Source organism: Saccopteryx leptura, chromosome X (genome assembly GCF_036850995.1).
Source record: "Saccopteryx leptura isolate mSacLep1 chromosome X, mSacLep1_pri_phased_curated, whole genome shotgun sequence".
In the NCBI taxonomy this organism is placed as follows: domain Eukaryota; kingdom Metazoa; phylum Chordata; class Mammalia; order Chiroptera; family Emballonuridae; genus Saccopteryx; species Saccopteryx leptura.
This window is the reverse complement of record NC_089516.1, coordinates 109,087,244-109,111,644: the sequence shown is the minus strand read 5'-3', so window position 1 is coordinate 109,111,644 and position 24,401 is coordinate 109,087,244. Positions and strand designations below refer to the sequence as shown.

Here is a 24,401-nt window from a genome sequence, read left to right as displayed (position 1 = left end):
TCAACACAATTCTTAATCATTCCTCTGCTTATAAACTTCTTTTTCAGTTTACTCAACAAGTTTTTAATAAGTGCTTTCCCTTGTGCCAGGAATAGTGTTCAATAAGGAACATAGAAAGTTTCAGGGATTCCTTCTTAAAAGAGGAGCAGGAATGCTGCGAGGATGGCATCTCAAGCAGATGAAGTAGAGTGGCCGGAGCACAGGGTGTGGTAAAAGTATGACCTGTTATTGAATACTGGACACATTCTCCCCATTTGATCATGATAAACTCTAAATTGCATTTTTCAATTTAAAAATGGTCATGCAATGTCAGGTATGTAAAAAGTTTACATTTAAAAATCATTGGTTTCCATCACTGCTACTCCTAATACAGACACTTTGGTTTGGAGCTTAAGGCATTTAAAAAAATAATAAATGGCAATACTTAAGAATAAATTTCATTTATGCATGTCAAAGATGCATAAAGGCTTACTTGTGGATTTGGAAACCATATGCGAATGAAGCACTCAAGGGTAGTCCCCCCCCCCAAATTGCCATAAAGAATGTAGATACTGCAGAAAACAAAAGGAAGAAGGAAGGACAAAAACTTCTGAATTTCCCATTCATTGCTAATCCTTTTTTCAGCTGTTGTGAGACTAAGGGCAGGCAGAATCTGTAGGTCATTGAGTCCTCAGAAACTGGGTCTTTCCTTGTTATCTGCTTAGCCCTTCTGTATCTTCGTCCTCCCACCCCAAGTTTTATCTTAGTCCCATAACATTATTTATGTGACCCCAAATTATAAAAGGTGCTACATAAATATCAGGAACCACTACCATTCTGGATTTTCATTCTCTTTCCAGTCAGTACCCTTTTCACCTTCGTTCCCACACCTATTGTTTGTTTCCTGGGTTATCAGGTTACCAGCTTTTCTTATTGTGTTCTTTCCCCCCTGACCTCCCCCATCTTAGTATGCTTCTTCTTTTTTTTGGAAATGTTAAAGATGGGAGAGTATACTGTTTATGCCATCATGGCATGAAGGACTCTCCATACATATATGATACATATACATGTCTGTGAATGAAGGAGATAGGCACTACATTAATCCAAGGCATAGCCACAGTTATACTAGTCTATATAAATCCTTTGTGGAACTATAAGAATTCACACAGTTCTGTTAAGGAAATTGACATGTGAGAAGATGCTTATAAAAATGGAATGATAACTTTCCAATGTGGTTTTTTTGGGGAGACATCTGGGATTTTCCATTTTGGTTTAAGCAAGACTACATATCTGTATCTAGTAAGAAATTTTAATGTATTTGATACTCAATTTCCTGAAACAAATAAAAGAGATACAAACACACACATGAGTATATATAACCATTCATGTGAACAGTTTTATTTCCTGGTAATAAAGAGCCCTGAGTGTATTCAGAATTTTGCTCTGTTGTCCAGAAGTTAATTTTTATGTTCTTTAAAGTGTTTAACATTCTTAGTTGGTTGCATCCAAAGACTTTTACTGAGTGGTAGAACATACAATAGAATAGAGCATATAATTTGGCATAATCTATAGTCTTGTTTGAGCAATACGAATAGCACGGATATCCCAGATTAGTCTGAGGAGATATATATTTTCAGGACTGAAGAGATTACACAGTACCTGCTCACTCTAACTGTGGTTAGTGCTACTAGTCTTTAGTTGTACCCACCACATGAATAACCAAAACTTGCAAGAAAAGGTAGGTCAGTTCTTAAAGATCAGGAGACTATGGAAAGAGAGGTCAGATACATGACATATTAGTCAACTCCTTTAGTGATGAGGTAGTCCTGGAGAGGAAGTGTAGCAGTCCATCAGCAAGTTAAATTTTCCTATAAAGTTATTTAGAAACATTTTCATTGAGGAAAGAATAGACTATTAAATATATATTTTACCTTTTTCCCATACTATGATTGGTTTAATTTTTTACTTACCCTTTTCTCCCTGGTCCTTCCTAAACACCTTCTGGAATTATGATGTTGGAAATGTATTTTGGGGGTTTCTCTCCCACTTCTATCTTTTAGTATACCTATAATTGTAGGAGTCAGTAGCTCTTTGTAGTTCTTGATTCTTTAGAATACATGGAGATATTTATAGAATGTGGGTCACTTCATATAAAAACACACATCATATGGCGTGGTCTCATCAAGAAGGAGGAACAGTAGGAATTCTAGAGTGGGATTCTTGGACTAGGAGATGCAAACTTGGTATCTAGTTTCAGTTGTGCAACTAGCCAGCAGTGTGACATCAGCAAGTTCACTTCTCTGGGTTTTAGGCTTTTTTATCTATACCGTGAGAGTACTGAGCAGATTTATTTGTAAGAGTTCTAAAATTTATAAAAATCTTTCTACATTGAGAGCCAGGAAATTCTATGTTGTAAGATTTGGCCAACTCTTTTTGTGGCCTTGGCCAAATCCCAGCATTGTCCTTTGTTTATTACATCTCTGAAATATGCATTTCTCAGGTATTTTTAAGTGATTAGTTAATGTTCATAAAATGCTTTGAGGAAATTTTGTGTATGTTGTCTTTCTATCCTGTTTTATGCAGTTGTCCATAATAGAAACCAAGTGTTCTGTAAATAAAATCAGTTTTTCCTATAATATGGACAAGGGTTTTTGACATTTCTTAGTCTAAATATTAAAGTAGTAGGACACTGAGCCTGCATAAAATTACATTAAAATACATATTTAAATATTTTCTTTTTTTTCACTCTGAGGAGAAAACAATTTTAGTTCCGGAATGTAATAGTGATTACACGCCATAGTTGCTACTGAAGTCTGGGTAGTGAAGTCTGATTAGTTTGAACTCTGCTAATTTGTAATTCCAGTGATTTTACTTGGCTGAAGTTTATTTTTAAGCGGTGTGGAATGATGTTGTTAAATTAATAGCATAATGTATATTTCATGGACTCTATTTCTACTTAAAGGAGTAATTTTAAGGCCTTTGGCATATTAGTTGTTTGCTCATGAGAGATAATTACAGATGACTCCTAGTAACTTACTAAAGCAAAAGACCTAAGTCTAAGTAAATGTCCATCATCACACATAATACTTTTAGGGTCTGAGGGTCTTTAAGAGTACTGTTGGTAGATAGTGGAAAGCAGTCTGATTTTCCTTTCACTTTGAACAAATATTACAGTTGTTGTTGTGCCACAAAAACAGGTTCTAAAACATTAAGTCTAAAAAAAAAACCTCTCATTAAGTGTACGAGAAATCTAGATTGAAAATTGGCATAGATAATTTGATGGTATTAGTTTATTTCTTTGGAGTCTAATAGAGATTAGACAAAGGATATGTTGCCGTTTTTAATTAGTTGATTGTTCACAGAAGAATAATAACTTGAGAACCTTTGCAATAAAATGATCTTTACCTGTTTGTGAAGGTTACCCTCTTGGAAATTTGGAAAACTCTAGGTTCACCCTATTTCCCACTCATAAATGTTGAGTAGTCTTTATAGATAAACTGCTCAAACCTTTTACTACCATGTTTTTACATAAGTTTTGGGTTGTTTGTTCTCAGAAGTTATGTTTTGCAATCACTGCTTTGTCTTAAGCTGGAATGTGGTTGAATTTCCTTTCTAAAACACTGCCTTCTTGCTACAGACACCTAATTTGTATCTGTTTTATGTTTATATTTTTAAGTGTTTGAGAATGCTTTAGGTTTTTGGAGTAAGACATTCCAAATTTGCTTGATGAGTACATGTGTGTACTTGTGTTTACATGTGTGTTTCCTTCTTGGAGTTTCGAACAAATTGCTATTGCTTATGGTACCTGGAACCTCTTTGCTCCATAACTATTAAGAATTATTACACAAAGTCTTCTAATGTAAAATATGAGTATGGTTTATTTGTATTCGTGCTGGTTTATTTTTAATCTTTTAAATATATTTTGAACACCAAAGTATGGAATACTCCTTTCTGTGATTTCTTTGAAAATGTCTCTGAGAAAGTTTTGTGTGTGGGTACTAAAACGAGTTAGAAATACAATTTAACCCTTTAAGATATCTGACTGTTTTTTTTTTTTTTGGAGGGGGAAGGTAATTTGTATATGATAAACTGAATAACATTATTTGTGAGGTAGTGATGGCTGGCATCTATTTAATGTTTAATCAAGGTCATGCATTACTGGTCGATGTTTAAAAATAATTTTTCGGTCTCTTCATATATGTGAGTGTGTTTATGTATATACTATATGGTGGGACACTAGTAGGTTTACAGTTGTTTGTGTGGAAAATAACACGATAATTAGTAAATAATAATACAAAAATCAACTCTGTGTTTCAAATACTCACAGCCGTAAACCTACTTTTGCCCCATCCTGTATATGTTTGGGTTTCATAGGAAAACACTTTTTGCCTGAATACTGATGTGTATCATAAAGGAAGGTATTTGTGATTTACCTTAGCTGATTTCAGTCTATATTTCTGGTATATTAAATTATATATTTTGGAATTTTTGAAAGTAGTATGTTTCTATAGAAACATCGATCTGTGATTGTTTGAATACAAATGAGAAAGCTTCTTAAGGACTAAATTTCCATGTTTTAGAAACTAATAATATTTTGGAAAGAGTATCTGAAAGCCAACTACTGAAGTTCAAAGCACAAGTTTATTGTTTTGATACAAACTTGAAAGTGAATATGAGCTCTTTGTCACTACAGTAATTGTTGTATTTTAAAGGCTGTGGCTTTAGTGTCAATGGCAGTCCGCCTTTATTGAGCTTTCACTGATGAAGAAAAATAATTCTGTTTTTAGGTAGAAGTGGAAGGGTGTACAAACCTAGATATTTAGTGACGGTGACTTGCCTCCCTTGGAAGTAAAATTTTTCAGCCTGAAAATAAAGAATTCAGGATAATACCACTTGTCCTATTTTCCTGTGTTAAAATTGTGTAGAACATTTGTGAGTCTGGTGCTTTAAGTAAACATTTGGAACAGTCACTTTCAAGGCACTCCGGATGCTGTTTTCTGGAATTCTTTTCAAATAATGTAGACGAACCCTGTCTTTTCCATTGCTTTCATAAAATACCTCAAGCTGCCTTTGCCAGCAGCTTTAATTTTTGAACCTTCTTGTCAGTCAGTAACCCCTTGAGGTTACCGGACCACTGCCGAGCCTTGGAATGGTCCCTGCTGGACACCTGCTCGGCCAGTAGCATTGATCTCTCCTCTAGGCAATTTGTGAGCTGTTTGGGGGCGGGGAAGGAGTGCTGGGGTGAACGGGAAGGGAAAGGAGGAGAGAAAAAGGGGAGGGCAGCATTGAATTAGATCGTTGATAGCGTCCTTCAGAGGACTGCTATTAAGAGCACGCTACTCTGTGCTTCTCTGCTGCAGAAGACAGAGTGATGATATTCGTGTTACCACAGCATGTTGTCAATGTGTGAGATTTTGCTCATCTCGGCTTGGAAATAAGAATAGGGAGAGGAGAGCAACTTGAATCAGAAGCTACTCGAAGAACGTGCAGAGTTCTGCAGCAGTTTATATTTGTTCTTACATTTTGCCTTCTTCTAACTGGAAAACTGACTGGCATTTTTAAACGGGCTTTTCCCATAATGGCATTCTTGTATTGTGTGGCCAGAGCTTGCACAGGAGGAAAGCAGGCTGCCGAATTTAGTCACTGATCTCTGTTAGCTGTGGCCTAAGGCTATGCTGAGGTTTATATCCCATTTGTATTGTTGCAGCTCAAAAGAAGAATGTTCAGAGGATGACAAGTGTATTCTGAGTAGGTATGTTGTTTCATTTTCATATGAAACCCATCCATTTTTTTTTCCTGCTACTATTGGTCAGAAATCAGGTTAATAGATGCAGAACATAGTACCTCGCTGCAGTATCCCTGTTAAGGTAGAACAATGGTAATGCCAGCTTAAAGCAATACAATAAAAACAAAACCCTAGCTGCTTTTATTAAATAAAGCTGCATTGTGCGCTATGCACAGTGCAATCCTAAAAAAAAATATACTGCAGTCAACGCTTTCCTAACGAGGTGGCACTATTGTTGAGTTAGAACGATAGAATGATCATATTGCTTTAGGGGACAGGAGGATTTAAAGGAGGTACTTTGCAGCCCTATTTTACAGATTGGAAGCATCGGTTTAAGGGCACTGGCAGAATCGTTTGCTTGTTCTCTGCGGCAGCCACTGCTGTGTCAGTTCAGTGTGGAATGGAAGTCCTAGTTGGTAGTCTGTTATGGAAACGCTGTTTACTGTTATTGTAGTACCGTGGTGACAACATGCCATTGAAATGGAAAACGAGCTCTCCTGCTATCTGGAAATTCCCAGTTCCTGTGCTTAAAACATCCAGGTCAACTCCACTTTCTCCAGCATACATGTAAGTGAGAGAAAATAGGATATTAAAGTGGGATCTCATTCATGAATCAACCTTATGGCAAAAGGGGGTAAAAATCCCAAACAGCAACATCCAAAATATGCACAAGATTAAAAACCTCAAGCTTGCTTACATTAAATATATTGGCATGGCCACATTTTACCTTTGTTTTGTTTTCTTAGGAGTTTGTTTATTTTTATTTAAAGTGCCTGATAGTAATCTAATTACTAATATGAAAGTCTAGAGGTGTACCTAAGGAATTGCATAAGGATAAACTTGAATCTTTTACACTGGTTGATGTTTTTTATTTTTTATTTTTGTATATCTGAAGTACTTAAGATGACTTCTTTTGTGCAACGGCACAAAAAAACTGCTGATGCTTGCTGTTATGTTGTGTGAAATATGAAAATGCTTTCTATAAGTCTTTGATGAGTTTGAAACATTCGGAGTTAACACATCAATAAGAAAATGAATCTTTTAAATAAGACTTTTGTACTTGAGTTGTGTATGAATATTAATATGTTTGATATATCTTTCCTAGTTTTATAATGGTTCTGAAGTGCAAGTTTGAATTAGTGCAAATAATAGCCATATGAATAGTTATTTATACACATGGAGTTGAAAAGTGCATTATAGAAATGCCTATTTTAGAAATTTATTTTAAATCAATATATACTGAAATGTATTGGGAAGTCTTTCTAGAATTTTTGAACATCTTATTTTTTAAAGTGTTGCTTTAAAAACAAAATCCAGGAGATATAATAAAATATGTTTTTAAAGAATTATCTGCGATTTTTTTGTGTGTGACAGAAAGAGTGAGGAAAAGCAGGACTTTAAAAAAATAAATATTAGCATGAGAAAACCTTTTGAGTATAAGTTGGTCTTAACTGTGAGGGTTCTCTTTAAATATTTTTCTGTAGGAGAGATGTGGGAAATTCTTCTTGCTTTAGGTTGTGTGACTAGAAATCTAGTGAGGTACCGTTTTATTACCTAGTTTTTATTTTATATGAGGTTCAGAGGCACAATAGTGACTGTCTAGTTCTTTGAACGGCACTCAGCTGTTGAGGAAGTAAGTATGCTTGTGATCTCAGTCCCGAAGAAGTGATTTCCTGGAAAGCGCTGGAAAACGAGGACATTTTACAGTTAAATCCTGTCATCATTGCATTTTCCAATTTTCAGATACCCCTTCTTAAACATGCTTCAAGTGAGTTTATCTGTGTGGAAGCGAAACTCTTTTTCCTATAAAGTTAAAATTTTAATTTATGTTTGCAAAGAAAAGAAATAAATCAGCTATATTTGTTTCTCAAAAGCTGTAGTCCAAAGCATAAATTAATGGAAGTGACGAGTTAATGGAACTCCTTCAATAATTTTGAGAAAATGGGATGTGCCTGTTGACTTTAGGAATCTTAGCTGGTGAGAAATGGCTAAAGGTTTACTAAAAGCAAGTTTGTCATCAAAACAAAGCACACGTCCCCAACTAACATCAGTCGGTTATAATTAATGATGTTTTCTAATGATTCTAGTATTTCAACAATATGTTACTGTCCAAAAGATCCAAATTACAGCTCCTATTGCAACTGCTTTGCAAATTTCCGAGATGGTTAAAATATGCATATATTTGATTAATTCATACTAGCCACAAACTCATAAAGCTTGATGCAACATCTTTAATGAACCACTTTCTTCCTTTTAAGTTCTCACTTCTTTAACCTGAGGATGTGAATGAATTGGCTGAGATGATAGAAGCTAGAAAATATCACAGCCCTTGCATGTTGGCAGTAATAATTAGTAGTACAAATATGCAGAATGGAAAATTTTATTCTAAGAGCCAGTGTTAGCCTAGATTCTTTTGATATTGTGATGGTCTATGTTATTAAATTGGCCTTAATTTATTTTTCTTTATAAATTAATGCAAGGTTTGAAATAGTATGTAAATATACAGAGACACAATCTGTTAAATATAGGAAAAGACTAGCTCGAGGAGTTTAAATCAGGTTTTAAAATACATTTAGAGTTCCTTGCCTTACTTGGCCAGAAATGAAAATATCATCATGTGTAACACATGTTGTTCTCGTCAGTGCTTCTTTATATTTCACAACTTCTACATACAAAATGATACTTAAGTTTGGTATTATTTTCACTCTCAAAAATTATCAAGACTAAGTTAGAACAGTGGGTCAAGTAGCATCATATTTGCTCTCACAATCTTGCTGCTAGCAAACATAGGTTAAATGGTTATTTGTGTCTTTTGGGTCTAAAGTCTTTGCATTGAAGTGGAATACATTCAGGCACTTTGATAAAATGTGGATGTTTTAGAATATACTTATGAAATTATGCAGACACATTTAAAACTGTATCTTGGATATAGAATTCTTCGCAGTTAATAAAGCATCATTTTGTATGTTTGCTTGTGTAGCAGCAGCAGTGGTGTCTAATGTGTTGTCATTACTTACTATGATCTGTCAAATACACAGTATGTGGTGTTCATTAAAGACAGGTACTTTTTAAAGGACTGAAATTTCAGTATAAAATATTTTTGATTGTAGTAATTGAGCAAGTACAGAAAGAATGTAAAGGCTCTTTATACACTCAGTGTAGGTGCTGCTTAGCTAGATAGAGTGCTTCCATTAGTGAAAGCTACAATGTGGAATGTTTTACTTAGTGCAAACATTGAACAGAAAGATTATTTTTCCTTGTGGGTTTAAGCTACAAATTTTTTCTTTCTGCTTCTTTAGAACTTGAATGACAGTTGAAACTTCTCCGTATCTTCAAGACTTGATGATAAAGACAATGTTTTTGACAATATTAAGGGAAATAGTTTTTTATATAAAGCACTTTTCACATCGTGTTCTCATATGATTTGGGAAGAATGGAGTATCTTAAAAACGAAAGATTTAGGAAAAGAATCCTTTGGCCTCCAGATAGCTCGATTACCCAAAACTTACTGGGTAGTCAGTCTTATTTCAGCTTCAGTTTTGACAACTGTCAGGGTCGTGTGCCATCCATGTGGGATTCTGAAGGGACTATCTTGATAGAAATCTGAGTGACATGTTTGTGTTCATTCTGTTCAACAGTAGGTTGAAGTTCATCCTTAGCCTGACGGAGGATCTCCTGGTCAGTGTAACTGAATTAGTAAAGACTCTGCTCCTTACCGCTGTAAACCATAGAAATCAACCTGTCATTTTGCCTAAATTAATAAAACTAAAAGGACACTCTCATCTAAATGGTTTTCTGGTGCTTGGGGTATACATTTTTTTTAAAACAGCAAATGGTTTCTTCTTGCTAATGTTATAGGATAAATGTATTGTTTGATTCTAAGGACACATGGAAATAAAATGGGATTAACACAGTGATCCTTTTATCTTTTCTTTACTAGCAGTAAGTTTTGATAATAATGGTGTGGCAATACGGAGTAAGACAATAGGTCAGAATTAACTAGCTAATTGTAACAGGGAATTCTAGCAAGACAGACACTGTGAGATATTTTCTTAGAATTTTACCCTTCTCAGTCTGAAAGACCATGACTGTAGAATGAGTGTTAGTAATTAGACTTTTTCCTTTTGGCCAATGTACTTGCATTCCGTTAGCTTCCTCTTTGCAATGATTTTGTTTAATATACAAAATCAATTTATAGTAAATATCAAGAGCACAGTATTTTATAGCAATTGTTTTCTGTCATTTCATCATTAAAATTTAGTATCTAGATTTCCTGAGAAAAGATTATTCATAATATATAAACGTTCCTTGTTTTTGGGTGATTCAAAGGATAGACCAAATAAAAATATATATGCATTTGCATGATTTTTTTTTGCTTAATCCCTGCACCTTTTTCATCCTAAGAACTTTAATTAAAAAATAACTATGCATTTGCCAAATTTGACATTTCTATCCCTTAAGATTGTCTTTTTTTAAAATTAGTGAATGAAACAAAACCTGTGGTTTTATATATATATATATATATATATATATATATATATATATATATATATCTTTTTTGTTTAGCAAAATGCTTCTTAAATTGATCATCTCAATTTCAAAAAGAATATATTTACTTTCACAATTATCATACACATAAACTTTTGTTTTGCATCTGCTTAATTTGTTTTCAACACCTATGATTACTTTAACAAAATTATGTGTATCACTAACAGAAAGAACACCTAAGAGCAATTTCGTGTTAGTTTGTAACTTTTGTGGCATGTTCTCTGGGAATTTCCATTGTCTGAGCTTCCAAAAGGGCTAGCTTAACACTTATTCATAGAAAACCATAGAGATAAAAGTGACCTTAAAGGTCATTTAGAGAATCCAATCTCCTCTTTAAAACAAGAATACTTCCTCTGACACCTCTGAAAGATGGTGATATATCTTCTCTTTGATCACTGGCAGTGACAAAGAGCTTACTACCTCACCAGGGCAGCACCTTTCATTCGTGGACAGCTCTTTCGTGCATTGAGCAAAATAAATTCTTCACATCTTTTATTTCCTGGTCCCAGTGTTGCCTTATCAAGCTACATAGAAAAAAATATCTATTTTCTCCAATATGCACAAGTCTAGAAATCTTCTTTTAACCATTACTCATGTGATGTGTTTTCCAGACCCTTCACTCTGCCGGTTGTCCTCACCCGGGTATTTTTTATGTTAACCTTTATATGAGATACTATATCTGAATGCAATACTCCCTATGTGGTCCAACTAGAAGAAGACACCTCTGTTCTTTTATACAGATGTTCTTGTCTTACCGAGTCGGGGTCTGTATTATTTTTTAATTGTAGGATTCACACTGGACCATGATGAATTTAGAGTTTGCAAACTTCCTTTTCAGAGGTTTGCAGTTGGATAGCTTACTCCTCATAGTCAGTGTTTAATCTTTTAGCTAATTCAGATCTTCTAGTCTGAGGAAGTGTGGTATTTGAAAGTGAAGTTAAAATTGTTTTAAAGCCTGTTGTGTCTGTCTTTTAAAAGAGCTCATAACTATTTACTCTAACTGAAGAATACTGACTGCACACAAGAAACTTGCAAGACAGAAAGGCAGTATTTTTGATGCTTTCAGAAATTTCCAAAAATTTTTCTTGTTAAATAATTTATCTAGATTCATTTTTTTATCCTTCAATGAGGGTTGCTGCCAAGTATCCCTCAAAAAACAGTTGCCCCAGAGGGAAAAGAGACAGAAATGGAAATCTTATACCATCATGGGAAGTCTGGAGTTACTAAGAATTCTAAGGATTCCAGACATTCTCCGTGTAACTTAGAATATTTAGAAGAGACCTAAGTAGGGCCAAGTAAGGAGGAGGGAAAAGAAGGAAGTAAGAGATAGGCAAGCATTTGTGTTAACGACTTTCTTACTTGTGATTAAAGAGTCAAGAACTATAAGCATTGTGTATGGTACTTTAAATTGAAATGGCAGTCACAGTGTATATTGCTTTATTTCCTTAAGATTCTGAGAAAGAGGTGTTGTCAAGTGAGATTCTTGGGGAATTGGGACATAAAGAAGTTACTGAGCAATCTATATAGTTCTTAGTTCTTTTACCATTACATTATATAATGAGTTTATAATATTTACAAGTTACACACTTCCTGTTTTGTACCAACCATCGGTCTCCTGAGTGTTAGGGGTACAGCTCTTGCAGTCATTCAAAAAGACTATTCTTTGTCTTCTATCCTGTCTTTATTAACAAATAATTTAATTGATTAATTAATTTTATTGTTGTGAAAATTCTGATGTAAGATAATCAGGTTAAATAACATGCTTGTTTACTGTACCTTCAGTATTGATAGTGGGTTTAATGGCAGTGAAAACACTACAGAAGAGAAATGTGTCTGGGCTAGATGAGCAGACGGGAATTAGGGAGAGATACTAGATTTTAAAATGCATATTACATAGGACAGAAAATTATGCAATTTATGTTCAACTTGATAGTAACCTTTTTAAGCAAGAAGAACAGACTGCCATCCTTTAAGTTGGACAGGGTTGAAATGCTTTATAGTGCGCAAGGGTACATATTGTTCCTTCTAAATAGCAATAATTTGATCCTCAACCATAAAGTGTAAACTTAGTGAAAAGTAAAATTATATTGTGTTTCTAATTTTAGTAAAATATTTTCACAGGCATGAATTACTACAGGTATATGTTGTTGTTTTTTTTACCCAATTTTGCCATATTTATAGTATGGTAGGACAAAAGCATGCTCAACTTGTTGAAGAGTACTTCTTATGATACAGTTCAATGGGAAATGAAGTGTTATCCTTCTATAAGAAAAATGTAATTAAAAACAACATTGAGAACTCTAGGAACATAAATCTTGAATCTAGCCTATATAACAGATGTAAATTTCATATGGAACTTATTTATTTGCAATTAAAAAATTGTCCTGATTTAGAATAGTTAAATATAATATAGTTTATTGAATGATACTATAAAAGTACCAGGCACTCTTCAGGCTGCCTCCCTAACATGGTACAGGGGTAAGTCTTCTCTCTCTGTTTCACACACAAGGGCACAGTGTTCAGGGAGCTTAATTAAGTTGCTCAATGTTCCACTTCAAGTAAGAGCTGACGTGACAATTAAAATTCAGTCCTGTTTCATTTCAAAGCTCTTAACTTCTCTAATGCCTTTTTTGTTTTTACAAACTTTTGCTACTTGCATGCTATCTATTAAATAGATAACACTGACTAGAATTACATGAACAAAGAAGTATGACACATGAGAAGACTTTTTGAATTGGGTGATGATATAGAGAGACATTAGCTTTACAATATTTGACAATACTGTCAAGTGTTGATGTGGTAGAAAATACCGGGGCAGTTATCCTTACTTACTAATATGATATCAGGATTAAACTCAGTGTTTCCTATTTCTCTCTCTCTCTCTCTCTCTCTCTCTCCCCCCCCCCCTCTCTCTCTCCTCTTTTATTTCTCTTGAAACACTATTCTACCTTCACTGGCTACCCATCTTTCTCCCATGCTTATTTTCCACCATGGACATTGCTGGAGCTGGTGTGCTCCTTTTAGCACTGTCCAAGGGTATTGCCCAGTGAGGATGTTCAGAATTTTTTTGTGGACATTACTGTCCCATTACTTAATAGTATGCAAGGACTCAAAAAATGACAATCTCGGAAAACTCCATGTATTAATTTTCTATTGCTGCCATAACCAGCTACTGCAAATAATGACTTAAAACATCACAAATTTATCATCTTACAGTTATTTAGGTTGTAAGTCTGGTCTGGGTCTCACTGGGCTGAAATCAAGGTGTGTCAGTAGGGCTACATTCACTTCTGAAGCTCTGGGGGAGAATCTGATTCTTGCTCATTTGAGTCATTGGTAGAATTCAGTACTTTGCAGTTGTAGGACCACCACGGTTCCCATTTTCTTGCTGGCTGTAGGCTGAAGGTCAATTTCAGATTCTAGAAGATGGCTGCATTCCCTGGCCTGGTGTTCCCTTTCTCCAACTTGTTCTGGTGTTTCTCCTGGTGTTCCCTTTCTCAATGTCAGCAATGGTAGTGGTTTTTTGTTTTTGTTTTTGTTTTGTTTTGTTTTCACAATAATTTCTCTCTGACCCACTCTTCTGCCTTCCTCTACCACTTTTAAGGACTCATGTGATTAGATTGAACCCATCTGGATAATACAGGGTAATCGTTCCACATCAAGATCCTTAACCTTAATCATATCTACAAGGTCTCCTTTGTCATGTAACTGCATATTCACAGGTTCCAGGGATTAGAACATGGACATCTTTCAGAGACCATTATTTTGTCTACCATGTTCTAGTTGAAAAGAGTTCTGTTAGGTTTATGCATGGAGTGTAAGAAATTGTCCCAATTAATCCAGTGGTTATACAAATTTTGCATTCTTGTTATTAAGCTATATTTATTAATCACTGTGCAAATTGTTTTGTTTTTGAAAATTACAATACTTTAAACACAGCACTACCAGTTCTCAAACTTTACAATAATGATTAATGATTTACTGGAAATCTTATTAAAAAATAGAATTATCCAGTGACAAGGTTATAATCTGAGGTTGTGTTAAAATTATCATGAAAACAAAGTCTACTATTAGAATTTTTATTATGCTCTAAAGCCTATAGAATATGCACCAATGAATTGCACATGTCGAATTTACAATTATGCACAAACACATAAAATGCAGATATGATTTCAAACTAAGGTACTAGTCATTTAAATACTTTATTATTTACTTGTGTTTTTAAAAATCAGGATTTTTTTGAGATGGTTTGCATGGTCCAAGTCTCCTTTTAACAGCAAATAAACATTAGTGCCACCTTTTGAATAAAATTGTGGAATTCATTTTCTTAATCAAGTTTTATATAACAAGCAGAAGCTTTCCAGATTACTCCATTGATATCAGAGCTGTCTAAAAAGTACTACAGTGAGTGTATAATACAAGTTGATTGATGTCAATTGCCTTCTATTGTATTGATGAATTGAAGAAAAAAATTCAAAGAACTCTGCATTGCTTCCCACATTCTCAAAACATTTTCAGTTTATGCACAAGGCTGTTCAGAATAACACATAAAGGCTATAAGAAAATAATAGTTAACAACTAGCAGGTCCTCACATGTCTCTGAAAAGTCATACATATGCTACAAGTTGTTGAGAGAGAAACTTAAAAATGTTCAATACATATTACAGAATCAGTGACATGATTATGTGGTTGTTGCTTTGCTAATGTGTTTCAGTGCTTGGTGCAAGAGGAAAATGCTGAAATTCGGGTATTAGTTAGCATCTATTGAGTGAATAAAATAATAGATGAGGACTGTTTATGCCACTCAGTATTGATCATAAAACCTTCAAGTTACTGTGGCCTGAAAAGTGACATTTCTAAACTTGGAGGTGAGTGGAGGAATGTTCCGAACTCAGAACAAGTTATTTAACTCTCTAGACACTGCTTCCTATTATGGAAGGTGCAGGGACTTAATTTTTTTTTACATTATTATTATTTAAAAGTTTTAGATTACTGTATTTTAGAGCACTAAAAATTTGAGAATGAAACATGAGAATGATAGATTGGAGTGGCAAGTTCAGTTGAGTGTTCGCCAGCAACTGGGCTAACCTAGTGGCTATGCCATCCCTTGCCCCTCCCCTCTCTCTCCCTTCTTTCCTCCTTCATTAAAGTCTCTCACTGCAGGCCTTTCTAAAGATTCTTAATGACCTTTGCTCTTCATTTACAACTTGTCCTGTAACATCTTCTATTTTTACTTTTTGTTTTCCTGATTTCAAAAGTAAAGTGCTTTTCACTGGTCAACCATGGCAGCTCATAAAAAGCATGATTATTGTACCCAAGGTTCTTTGAAACCAAGAGCTGGAAGGAACCTTAGAAATCACTCTTTGTCATACCATTGCACCTTGAAAAAGAATGTGGTATTTATTTTGAATGACTTTTTTTCCATCTGTGTATGTTTGTTTGTTTTGGTTGTTTGTTTTTTACAGAGACAGTCAGAGGGATAGATAGGGACAGACAGACAGGAACAGAGAGAGATGAGAAGCATCAATCATCAGTTCTTCTTTGGAACATCTTAGTTGATCATTTATTGCTTTCTCACATGTGCCTTAACTGTGGGGCTACAGCAGACAGAGTGACTCCTTGCTCAAGCTGGCGACCTCAGGGTCTCAAACCTAGATCATCCGTATCTCAGTCTGACGCTCTATCCACTGCGATACTGCCTGGTCAGGCTGTGTATGTTTGTTTTTGATGATTTAACCCATTCCTATTTTTCCCCCTACTAGGCCTTTATTCCTTTACACAGGGGATTGTTACATCTTGGCACAACCTAAACTGAATGCTAAACTTTCATTTGTATTCCATCCATAGAATGGGCTAATGAAAAATAGATCACTGCTGTCAAAGTGTTAAGTAGCCTCTTTATTATTTTATTCTATTCCATCAACTATATTACAAATTAATGTTTAAAATCAATTTACTAAAAAACTTCAACTAGGTTTTTCTTTATACATGTGATTACATCACAACTCTTCTCTTGTCCTACAGTGAACCATGTTCCTAATTAATTCAGTTTGGTCTAGCTTTCATTTGTGTGGACCCCTAATATTTGAAATAGAATTTTGATAAGTATTTGGAAGTTCTTGGTTGTGAATAGATCATCCCATCCCTTAGAATCCGCAAATTGAAGTGATTGTCATTCATTATGTGCACTTTCCTACAAGGGTTGTGTGCATGTAATCATTTCTGAATGATTCACGCTAAACAAAAGTTTATGGAACTGCAAGCAAAATTTTGATCTTAAGTAGACTGGAAACCTGAACTCTTTAGAATATTTTTTATAAACAGATTGATGAAATATATAGATAGATGCAATTAGAAATTGCCTTTTTTCAAATGATGAGATGCACCATCACATCATCATAAATCTTGGCTTTCTTTCATATAATTATAATTGCAGATTATAATTTTGAACAATGGATATTGTTTGATTGATGATTCAGCCTTGCAGATAGGCAGATCTGGGATGAGTAATCCTTTAAGATAAAATAATAGTAAAGAAAGTTGATGTTATTAATTTTTTTTCATTTGATGCTTGTATGCCAAACATGAACTCATATACTTGTGTATTAGGGATCAAAGTTTACAGTTACTTTTGTTACTGTGGTTCACATGAATTATAAAATATGGTATTTGTTAGTAGACGGTGTTAATAATTTCTTATTCTTTATATCATTTAGTCCTTTGGAAAATAATTATTTTTTTTACTGTAATTTTTTTTTTTGCAAGCAAATATCCTTCCTGCTCTTTGTTTACCTGTCTCCTCCTGAGATGGCTGGAACATAGTAGGTACTCAATAAATGTTGAATAGATGAATAAATTTAGAGAGTATAGTTTTGAGGTTTGTAGCCCTATGAAAATCACTTCACTTAACAGTGTCAAATTTCTTCATTTGTTATATGCAGTAGTCTAATATATTATATACTTGTTAGAGAGCAAGTTTATGAAAAGAACTAATCCAAAATTCTGATTCAGTTCCTTGCTTGCTGATAAATACCACGGTGCTGTTACAGACTGAATGTAATTTTAGTAGAAACAATTAACCAGTGACCAGACTACTTTACTCATGGTTCATCAAATTATACTTTGATAAAGAAGATAAGATTATAATCTGTCCCAAGACAGCAACTACTCTTAAATAAGTTTTAAATTTTTTAAAAAATTTTTGTATTTTCACGTCCTTTTCCATAATGGAGAAAACTAGATAAATTTATGTTTTAAAGAAAATATGTTTGCACTTATATGATAAAAAGAATGACTCACTATGAAAAAAATAAATCTGACTTAGGGTTTAGGATAAATAAGTTTTCATACCTAAAATAGCTTCAATCTAATTGCAAAGGTTTAGCAGATATTTAATTTAAATTAAGTACATTTTTCATTTATAAAAATATTTAAGTAAAGTGGCTTTTATACATTACTTGGTTAACAATAGAAAAATTGCATGGCTATTAATAAAAAAGAAAATGACATGTTCTAAAGCAAAACAATTGATAGTTTTATTCTCTAATCATTAAAGATATATTTATTTTGAACTATTTGCTGGAATAAGTGATTAGTTAGGAGAGTTAATTCAAGAAGCTATTGAATTCAAGATTGTGGCATTTAGGTTTTTTTTTCATTTTTGTGCTGAATTATCCTCTCTTTAAAATAATTTTATTTGGAAAATTAAATTTAACGGAATGACATTGATCAATAAGAGTACATAGGTTTCAGGTAAACATTTCTATAACATTTGTACTCTTCATTGTGTTGTGTGCCCATCACCCAAAGTCAAATCAATTTCCATCACTGTATATTTGTCCTTCTTTAGCATTTAGGTTTTGTTCAGCATGAAGTGAGGAATCATTGAATCCTTAACAAGGAAGTGACATCTAGAGCTATAAATACAATCACAGTATGGGAAGAAGATACACTGTAACAAATATGTAATTTATATTAATGACCAAATCCAAATGAGAAGTATTAGATACCAGAAATTGTAAGGGCAGTGAGAGTGGAGAGGTGGTGAAAGACAGGAGCACAGTAGAGAGATAATCAGTAGAACTTTGACAGTTGAGTGGCATGGAATATGGGGGAGAAACAAGAGTCAGAGTTGACTGAAGTAATTTAATGATAATAATTTTCATTTTGGAATCCAAAATATCCTTTCTATGGCTCCCTTGAATACATACCATCTAGATACAGTTGAGATGCCTGAACTTTATTTTGACTGACCAAGCTTCCAGGAATGATCAAGAACTGTGTCATCAAATTCATTTCCGGAGAGAGTGCCTTTAAATAAACCAATTTTCTCATTAAAGCATGAGCTATGAAAAGACTGGATTGTGGAGATTTGGAAATGACTTATTGCTTTGTAGGTGGTAGTGAGGATAGTAACATTTAGAGGAACATTTTCCAACTAGCCGGGCAAACTTTTAAAACTTGGATTCCGCTGTTCTCACCCATGCGGTGATGCCTCACGGTCTCCTTCTCACTTGCACTCTGAGAGTCAGAAATTATAAATTGTTTTTTAAGGACTGTGTGGTAGGAAGGAAAGGAATGCACCTCTACTTCTTGCTTAATATCCATTTCTGATCTTTATCTCAAACTGATCAAGTCAGTACTTCATTACTACTTCACAATTCATAGCTTCAGCAAAAACACATACACATACAGTCTGAAAAGGCTCCAATTATCTTCTATTTAAAATTCCTGCTTAAATGACTGAGAAGTGTGCTTGGTGCCTACTCTGTCATAGTGTTTAAATGGTATGGTTTGCCTCTATCCTTTTTTGAGTTCTAACCAAGCATACATACATACATACATACATACATACATACTCTTTAAAGCAGAGGTCTTAATGTTCCTAAAAATGAACACTTTATCCCAAAGTAACAAACTCCCCAATGAATTGCAATTTGCATCTACCCCCTCAAAAACAAAAACAAAAAACAGTCTACCTTCTAGGAAATAATCATCAATTTAATTAAGAGTATTTAATATTTTGGGAAAACACATATAATCCTGGTACATAAAAAACTTTGCCCAAAGGACTCCCTCCTTATTGTTACTGCATGATGGACAAATTACTTTTAAATCAATTTTTGTTACATTAGCAGAGCTGTCTGTGTCTAGATCAGGGGTCCCCAAATTTTTTACACGGGGGGCCAGTTCACTGTCCCTCAGACCGTTGGAGGGCCGGACTATAAAAAAAAGTATGAACAAATCCCTATGCACACTGCACATATTTTATTTTAAAGTAAAAAAAAAAAAAAACAAAATGGGAAGAAATACAATATTTAAAATAAAGAACAAGTAAACTTAAATCAACAAACTGACCAGTATTTCAATGGGAACTATGCTCCTCTCACCGACCACCAATGAAAGAGGTGCCCCTTCTGGAAGTGTGGCAGGGGCCTGATAAATGGCCTTAGGGGGCCGCATTTGGCGTGTGGGCGGTAGTTTGGGGACCCCTGGTCTAGATCATAAAATTGTGTTGTGATATGGAACTGAGCAGTATAGTTATGTAGTTAAAATAGTTGTCTAGGAATGTAATAACATGATGGATCCTGGTGGCATTTTTAGGAGAAAAATAAGAAACCACTTCTGGGGTTCAAGACTGCATTTCTACTCTTAGAATATGCTACTTGAACATGGAGATAGGTGAGTGGCTATAGGTGGTAGTAAAGATTTTTTCCATTTCGTAACAACCTGGGAACTTAAGATCAGCAATGGTTATGTTTCTTTATGGTAAGTATAGTACAAGAAGGATAACTCCAAGTATTATAACAAAAAGAGAGAGAAATAACAACAAAAAAGTTTTATGACAAAAAAACCTTGATGGTGAGGCAGTTAGTTATGTACAAAATAAAAATAATTTTAATATGAAAAATTTGCTTAAGTCAGACTCTTTGCTTCCATAAGCTCCATATATGAGATTAGCTTGAGAGAACTATCCTAAGTGTGATTCCCAGACTATTTGAGTTATGATTCTGTCTTCCAATTTTTCTTTTTGTATTACTTTCCCCTGTCTAAAAATATGCTCATCCTATTTAAGTACTGATTTGATTAAATAATATCAAATATTCTATTAAAACATGACTGATTTGACAATGACTTTTTTTTCACCTCATTCATTGAAATACTTAGAGATGCCTCTTGGTCATTGCAAAATCAAGGTTGAGATTTGTTATATATATACAATATATATATATGTATATATATTAAAGGAATATTTATTTTTTATTTATTCATTTTGAGAGAGAGAGAGAGAGAGAGAGAGAAGTTTGGAAGGAGCAGGAAGCATCAACTCCCATATGTGCCTTGACCAGGCAAGCCCAGGGTTTTGAACCAACGACCTCAGCGCGTTCCAGGTCAACGCTTTATCCACTGCGCCACCACAGGCCAGGCTTTATATTTATATTTATCAGAGGCTTTAAAGACATAGAGTCAGTGGTACTCTTAGAGCTTCCAGGTATAATTCTTAGAACGTGGAATGCAGTTGGCTATTTATAAGTTTGAAAGTCTTGCTCTGTTTTTTCCATATTTCATTTTTAAAGATAAATAAATATTTCTTTAAGACCTGGTCATGAATTTCTGACTTTGTGAAGTTGAATATAACTGGGAAATTTAGAAAAGATGTAAAAGGATAGGCGTTTTACTACTTGATTAGTGATTCTCCTGTTCCCAAAGAGATTTGTCTCAGTGATTTCTAATTGGTTTTGAGTTTGTGTAATCTGCCTTTATAATCAGCTCAAATTAGATAAATTGGAGGTTTACATATTTAATGAACTGAAATTTTAGACAGGTAATACCTGAATTCTTTAATAACATGCTTTTTCATTGAAATGCACCATAACACAGTAGTCAAATTTCAAAGTTGGTGAGCTACAGGTAGTAGGAGTAACAAGCTCCTTTAAAGAAAGTTTGCTTGGGTGTTGGAACTCCCATTCCAGTTTTTTCATTTGGAGTTTGAAAAATGTGAAGAAGTGTTCCCTTGTCAGGTATAGCTAGACTTCTCAATGGGTAGGGCTGGGACTATTAACAGTGATGGGAGCACATGCTGTTTTCCCTAACCTACAAGTACATATTGTCATCTCCCTCGCACCACTACCACTTGCCTACTCTCACCTAATATGACTTCTTAAAACCAGGGAACTTTCCCACTTTCCCTCTCTCTCTCTCTCTCTCTCTCTCTCTCTCTCTCTCTCTCTCTCTCTCTCTCTCTGTGTGTGTGTGTGTGTGTGTGAGACAGAGACAGAGAGAGGGACAGATAGGGACAGACAGACAGGAAAGGAGAGAGATGAGAAGCATCAATTCTTCGTTGCGGTTCCTTAGTTGTTCATTGATTGCTTTCTCATATGTGCCTTGGCTGTGGGCCTTCAGCAGACTGAATGACCCCATGCTCAAGCCAGCGACCTTGGGCTCAAGCTGGTAAGCTGTGCTCAAACCAGATGAGCCCGTGCTCAAGCTAGCGACCTCAGGGTTTTGAACCTTCTTCCTCAGTGTCCCAGTCCGACGCTCTATCCACTGCGCCACCATCTGGTCAGGCCAGAAAGCTTTGACTTAGATTTTTTATATGGTAGATGTGGAATCAGCATTTAAAAATTTATTGTTTTGGTTACTCTTTTATTTCTACTTCAAGTATCTACCTACCTACCTAATCTTTCATCAAAAGAAATGGGAAAAATAAGAAACAGTTGATAAACTGAGTTTCTAAGCAGAAGAATTTTTTTTGGTTTAGATGCATGAGACTTGATGTAATTTAATTGGTATATGGAGTTTAAAAGATGAAGACAGAAGTTTTGAAATATAGCAGATATAAGGAGCAAACATTAATTTTAAAGGTTTTTCAGAGACAGAATTGAGATATTCAGTGTAAATGCTTTATGATTTGGATAATTAACTTTCATCCTGTTATAGTTATCTAGTGGAGTGTCATTTGTCATTCCATTTGTTTAGCTCCATTTCCTCATCTGTGTCATAGTGCTATTTCTTCTTTTTAATTTTAATGGGTTGACATGAATAAATCAGGGTATATATGTAAGGAGAAAACATCTCCAGGTTATTTTGACATTTACTTATGTTGCATACCCATCACCCAAAGTCAAATTGTCTTCCATCACCTTCTATCTGGTTTTCTTTGTGCCCCTCTCCTCCTCCCACTCCCTCCCCCTCTTCCTCCCCACTCCGGTAACTACCACACTCTTGTGCATGTCTCTTAGTCTCATTTTTATGTCCCACCTATGTATGGAATCATACAGTTCTTAGATTTTTTCTGATTTACTTGTTTCACTCAGTATAATGTTATCAAGGTCCATCCATGTTGTTGTAAATGATCCAATGTCATCATTTCTTATGGCTGAGTAGTATTCCATAGTGTATATGCACCACATCTTCTTTATCCAGTCATCTATTGAAGGGCTTTTTGGTTGTTTTCATGTGTTGGCCACTGTGAACAATGCTGCAATGAACATGGGGCTGCATGTGTCTTTACATATCAATGTTTTTGAGCTTTTGGGGTATATACCCAGTAGAGGGATTGCTGGGCCATAAGGTACTTCTATTTTTAGTTTTTTGAGAAACTACCATACTTTCTTCCATAATGGTTGTACTAATTTGCATTCCCACTAACAGTGGATGAGGGTTCCTTTTTCTCCACAGCCTCTCCAACACTTGTTATTACCTATCTTGTTGATAATAGCTAATCTAACAGGCGTGATGTGGTATCTCATTGTAGTTTTGATTTGCATTTCTCTAATAGCTAATGAAGATGAGCATCTTTTCATATAGTGCTATTTCTGTGATTGTGATGAGTGGCTTTGGAACTCAGAATCTGTTCTTTTAGATGTGGATAGTAGTAATGTAAAGTTCTCCCTAAATATGACTTGAATTACATCCTTGGATATGTTATCTCCTTACCCCATATGCATTGGGAGAATAGCATGAGATTTTTAATATTGATACTATTTTTATGGAAATAGTGGTAAAAGTGAGTAATTTTAAACTGAATTAATTCAAACAGAAAATGTCTTGCCTATAACAGAATGTGACACTGTGAGATCCAATTTGTATTTATAAATTAAGCACTGGAATGTCCATTGCTTTATGGTCTCTCCTCTGCTATTTTTCATTTTTAGGCTTCTTGTAATGGGAACAATGTGAGCTCTGGAATCAGACTGGAGTTCAAATCTTAGTTAGCAGACTCATGGTGAGGCCTTCAACTCATTTCAGTTTCCTGTCTGTAAAATGGAATTGTTGTGAGGATTAAGTAGTATGGAGACCATGTATGGCAAAATGCCTAGTGCACAGCAGGTACTGGCTAAACAATTTTATTTCTGTGTTAAAACTTACATCAGCTATTTGTTAATGTGATCTTAGTTTAAATGTGACAGATATATGCATCTAAGGAAGCTTCTTAACTTTGGAAAATCATTTGAACTTTTTTTTCTTTTCTGTGGGCTCTGGTATTGCTGCAGCAGAAAAGAAAGCCTTGGAAAGATTAGCAGCTATTTTATATCATCCATGGAGAGACCTCCATTAGTGAATTCATTACAAGTGGACAATAACATATAGTTGGCCCTCTGTATCCCCAGGTTTTGCATCCTCAGATTCAACCAACCATATTGTCAATCTAAATCTGTATTTTGATTTGAAGTTGGGGATATGGGGGGGGGCAATGGTTGTGCATTGTTCTATGCCATTTTATATGAAAGATGGAAGCATCTTTGGATTTTGGTGTCTGGGTGGAGGGATCCTGGAACCAGTCCCCTGCAGATACTGAGGGATGACTGTACTTATGTCATTAAAAAAGACAAATAACTGGCCTGACCTGTGGTGGCGCAGTGGATAAAGCGTCGACCTGGAACGCTGAGGTTGCTAATTCAAAACCTTGGGCTTGCCTGATCAAGACACATATGGGAGTTGATGCTTCCTGCTCTTTATCTATCTATCTATCTATCTATCTATCTATCTATCTATCTATCTATCTATCATCTATCATCTCAAAATCTCTCTTCTCTCTAAAATGAATAAAGTCTTAAAAATTTTTAAAAATACAAATAACCAAAGC

At 34.7% G+C, this 24,401-nt stretch overlaps 1 protein-coding gene across 5 annotated transcripts in view; it reads left to right on the top strand.

The window, feature by feature from the left end:
- The window catches only part of KLHL13 (kelch like family member 13), a 267,685-nt gene that overhangs the window by 197,374 nt on the left and 45,910 nt on the right, over nucleotides 1–24,401 (top strand). The window contains exons 1-2 of one of the 5 annotated variants that reach the window (XM_066356877.1): nucleotides 5,649–5,731; nucleotides 6,219–6,331. The exons of 2 other annotated variants lie outside the window; for them this stretch is intronic. In XM_066356877.1, coding sequence (XP_066212974.1) covers nucleotides 6,234–6,331 — 98 coding nt within the window. In that variant the 5' untranslated portion in view covers nucleotides 5,649–5,731; nucleotides 6,219–6,233. Of the gene's footprint in view, nucleotides 1–5,357; nucleotides 5,732–6,096; nucleotides 6,332–24,401 lie in introns of those variants that run through there. 2 more of the 5 variants (XM_066356878.1, XM_066356875.1) reach the window with 2 other exon arrangements.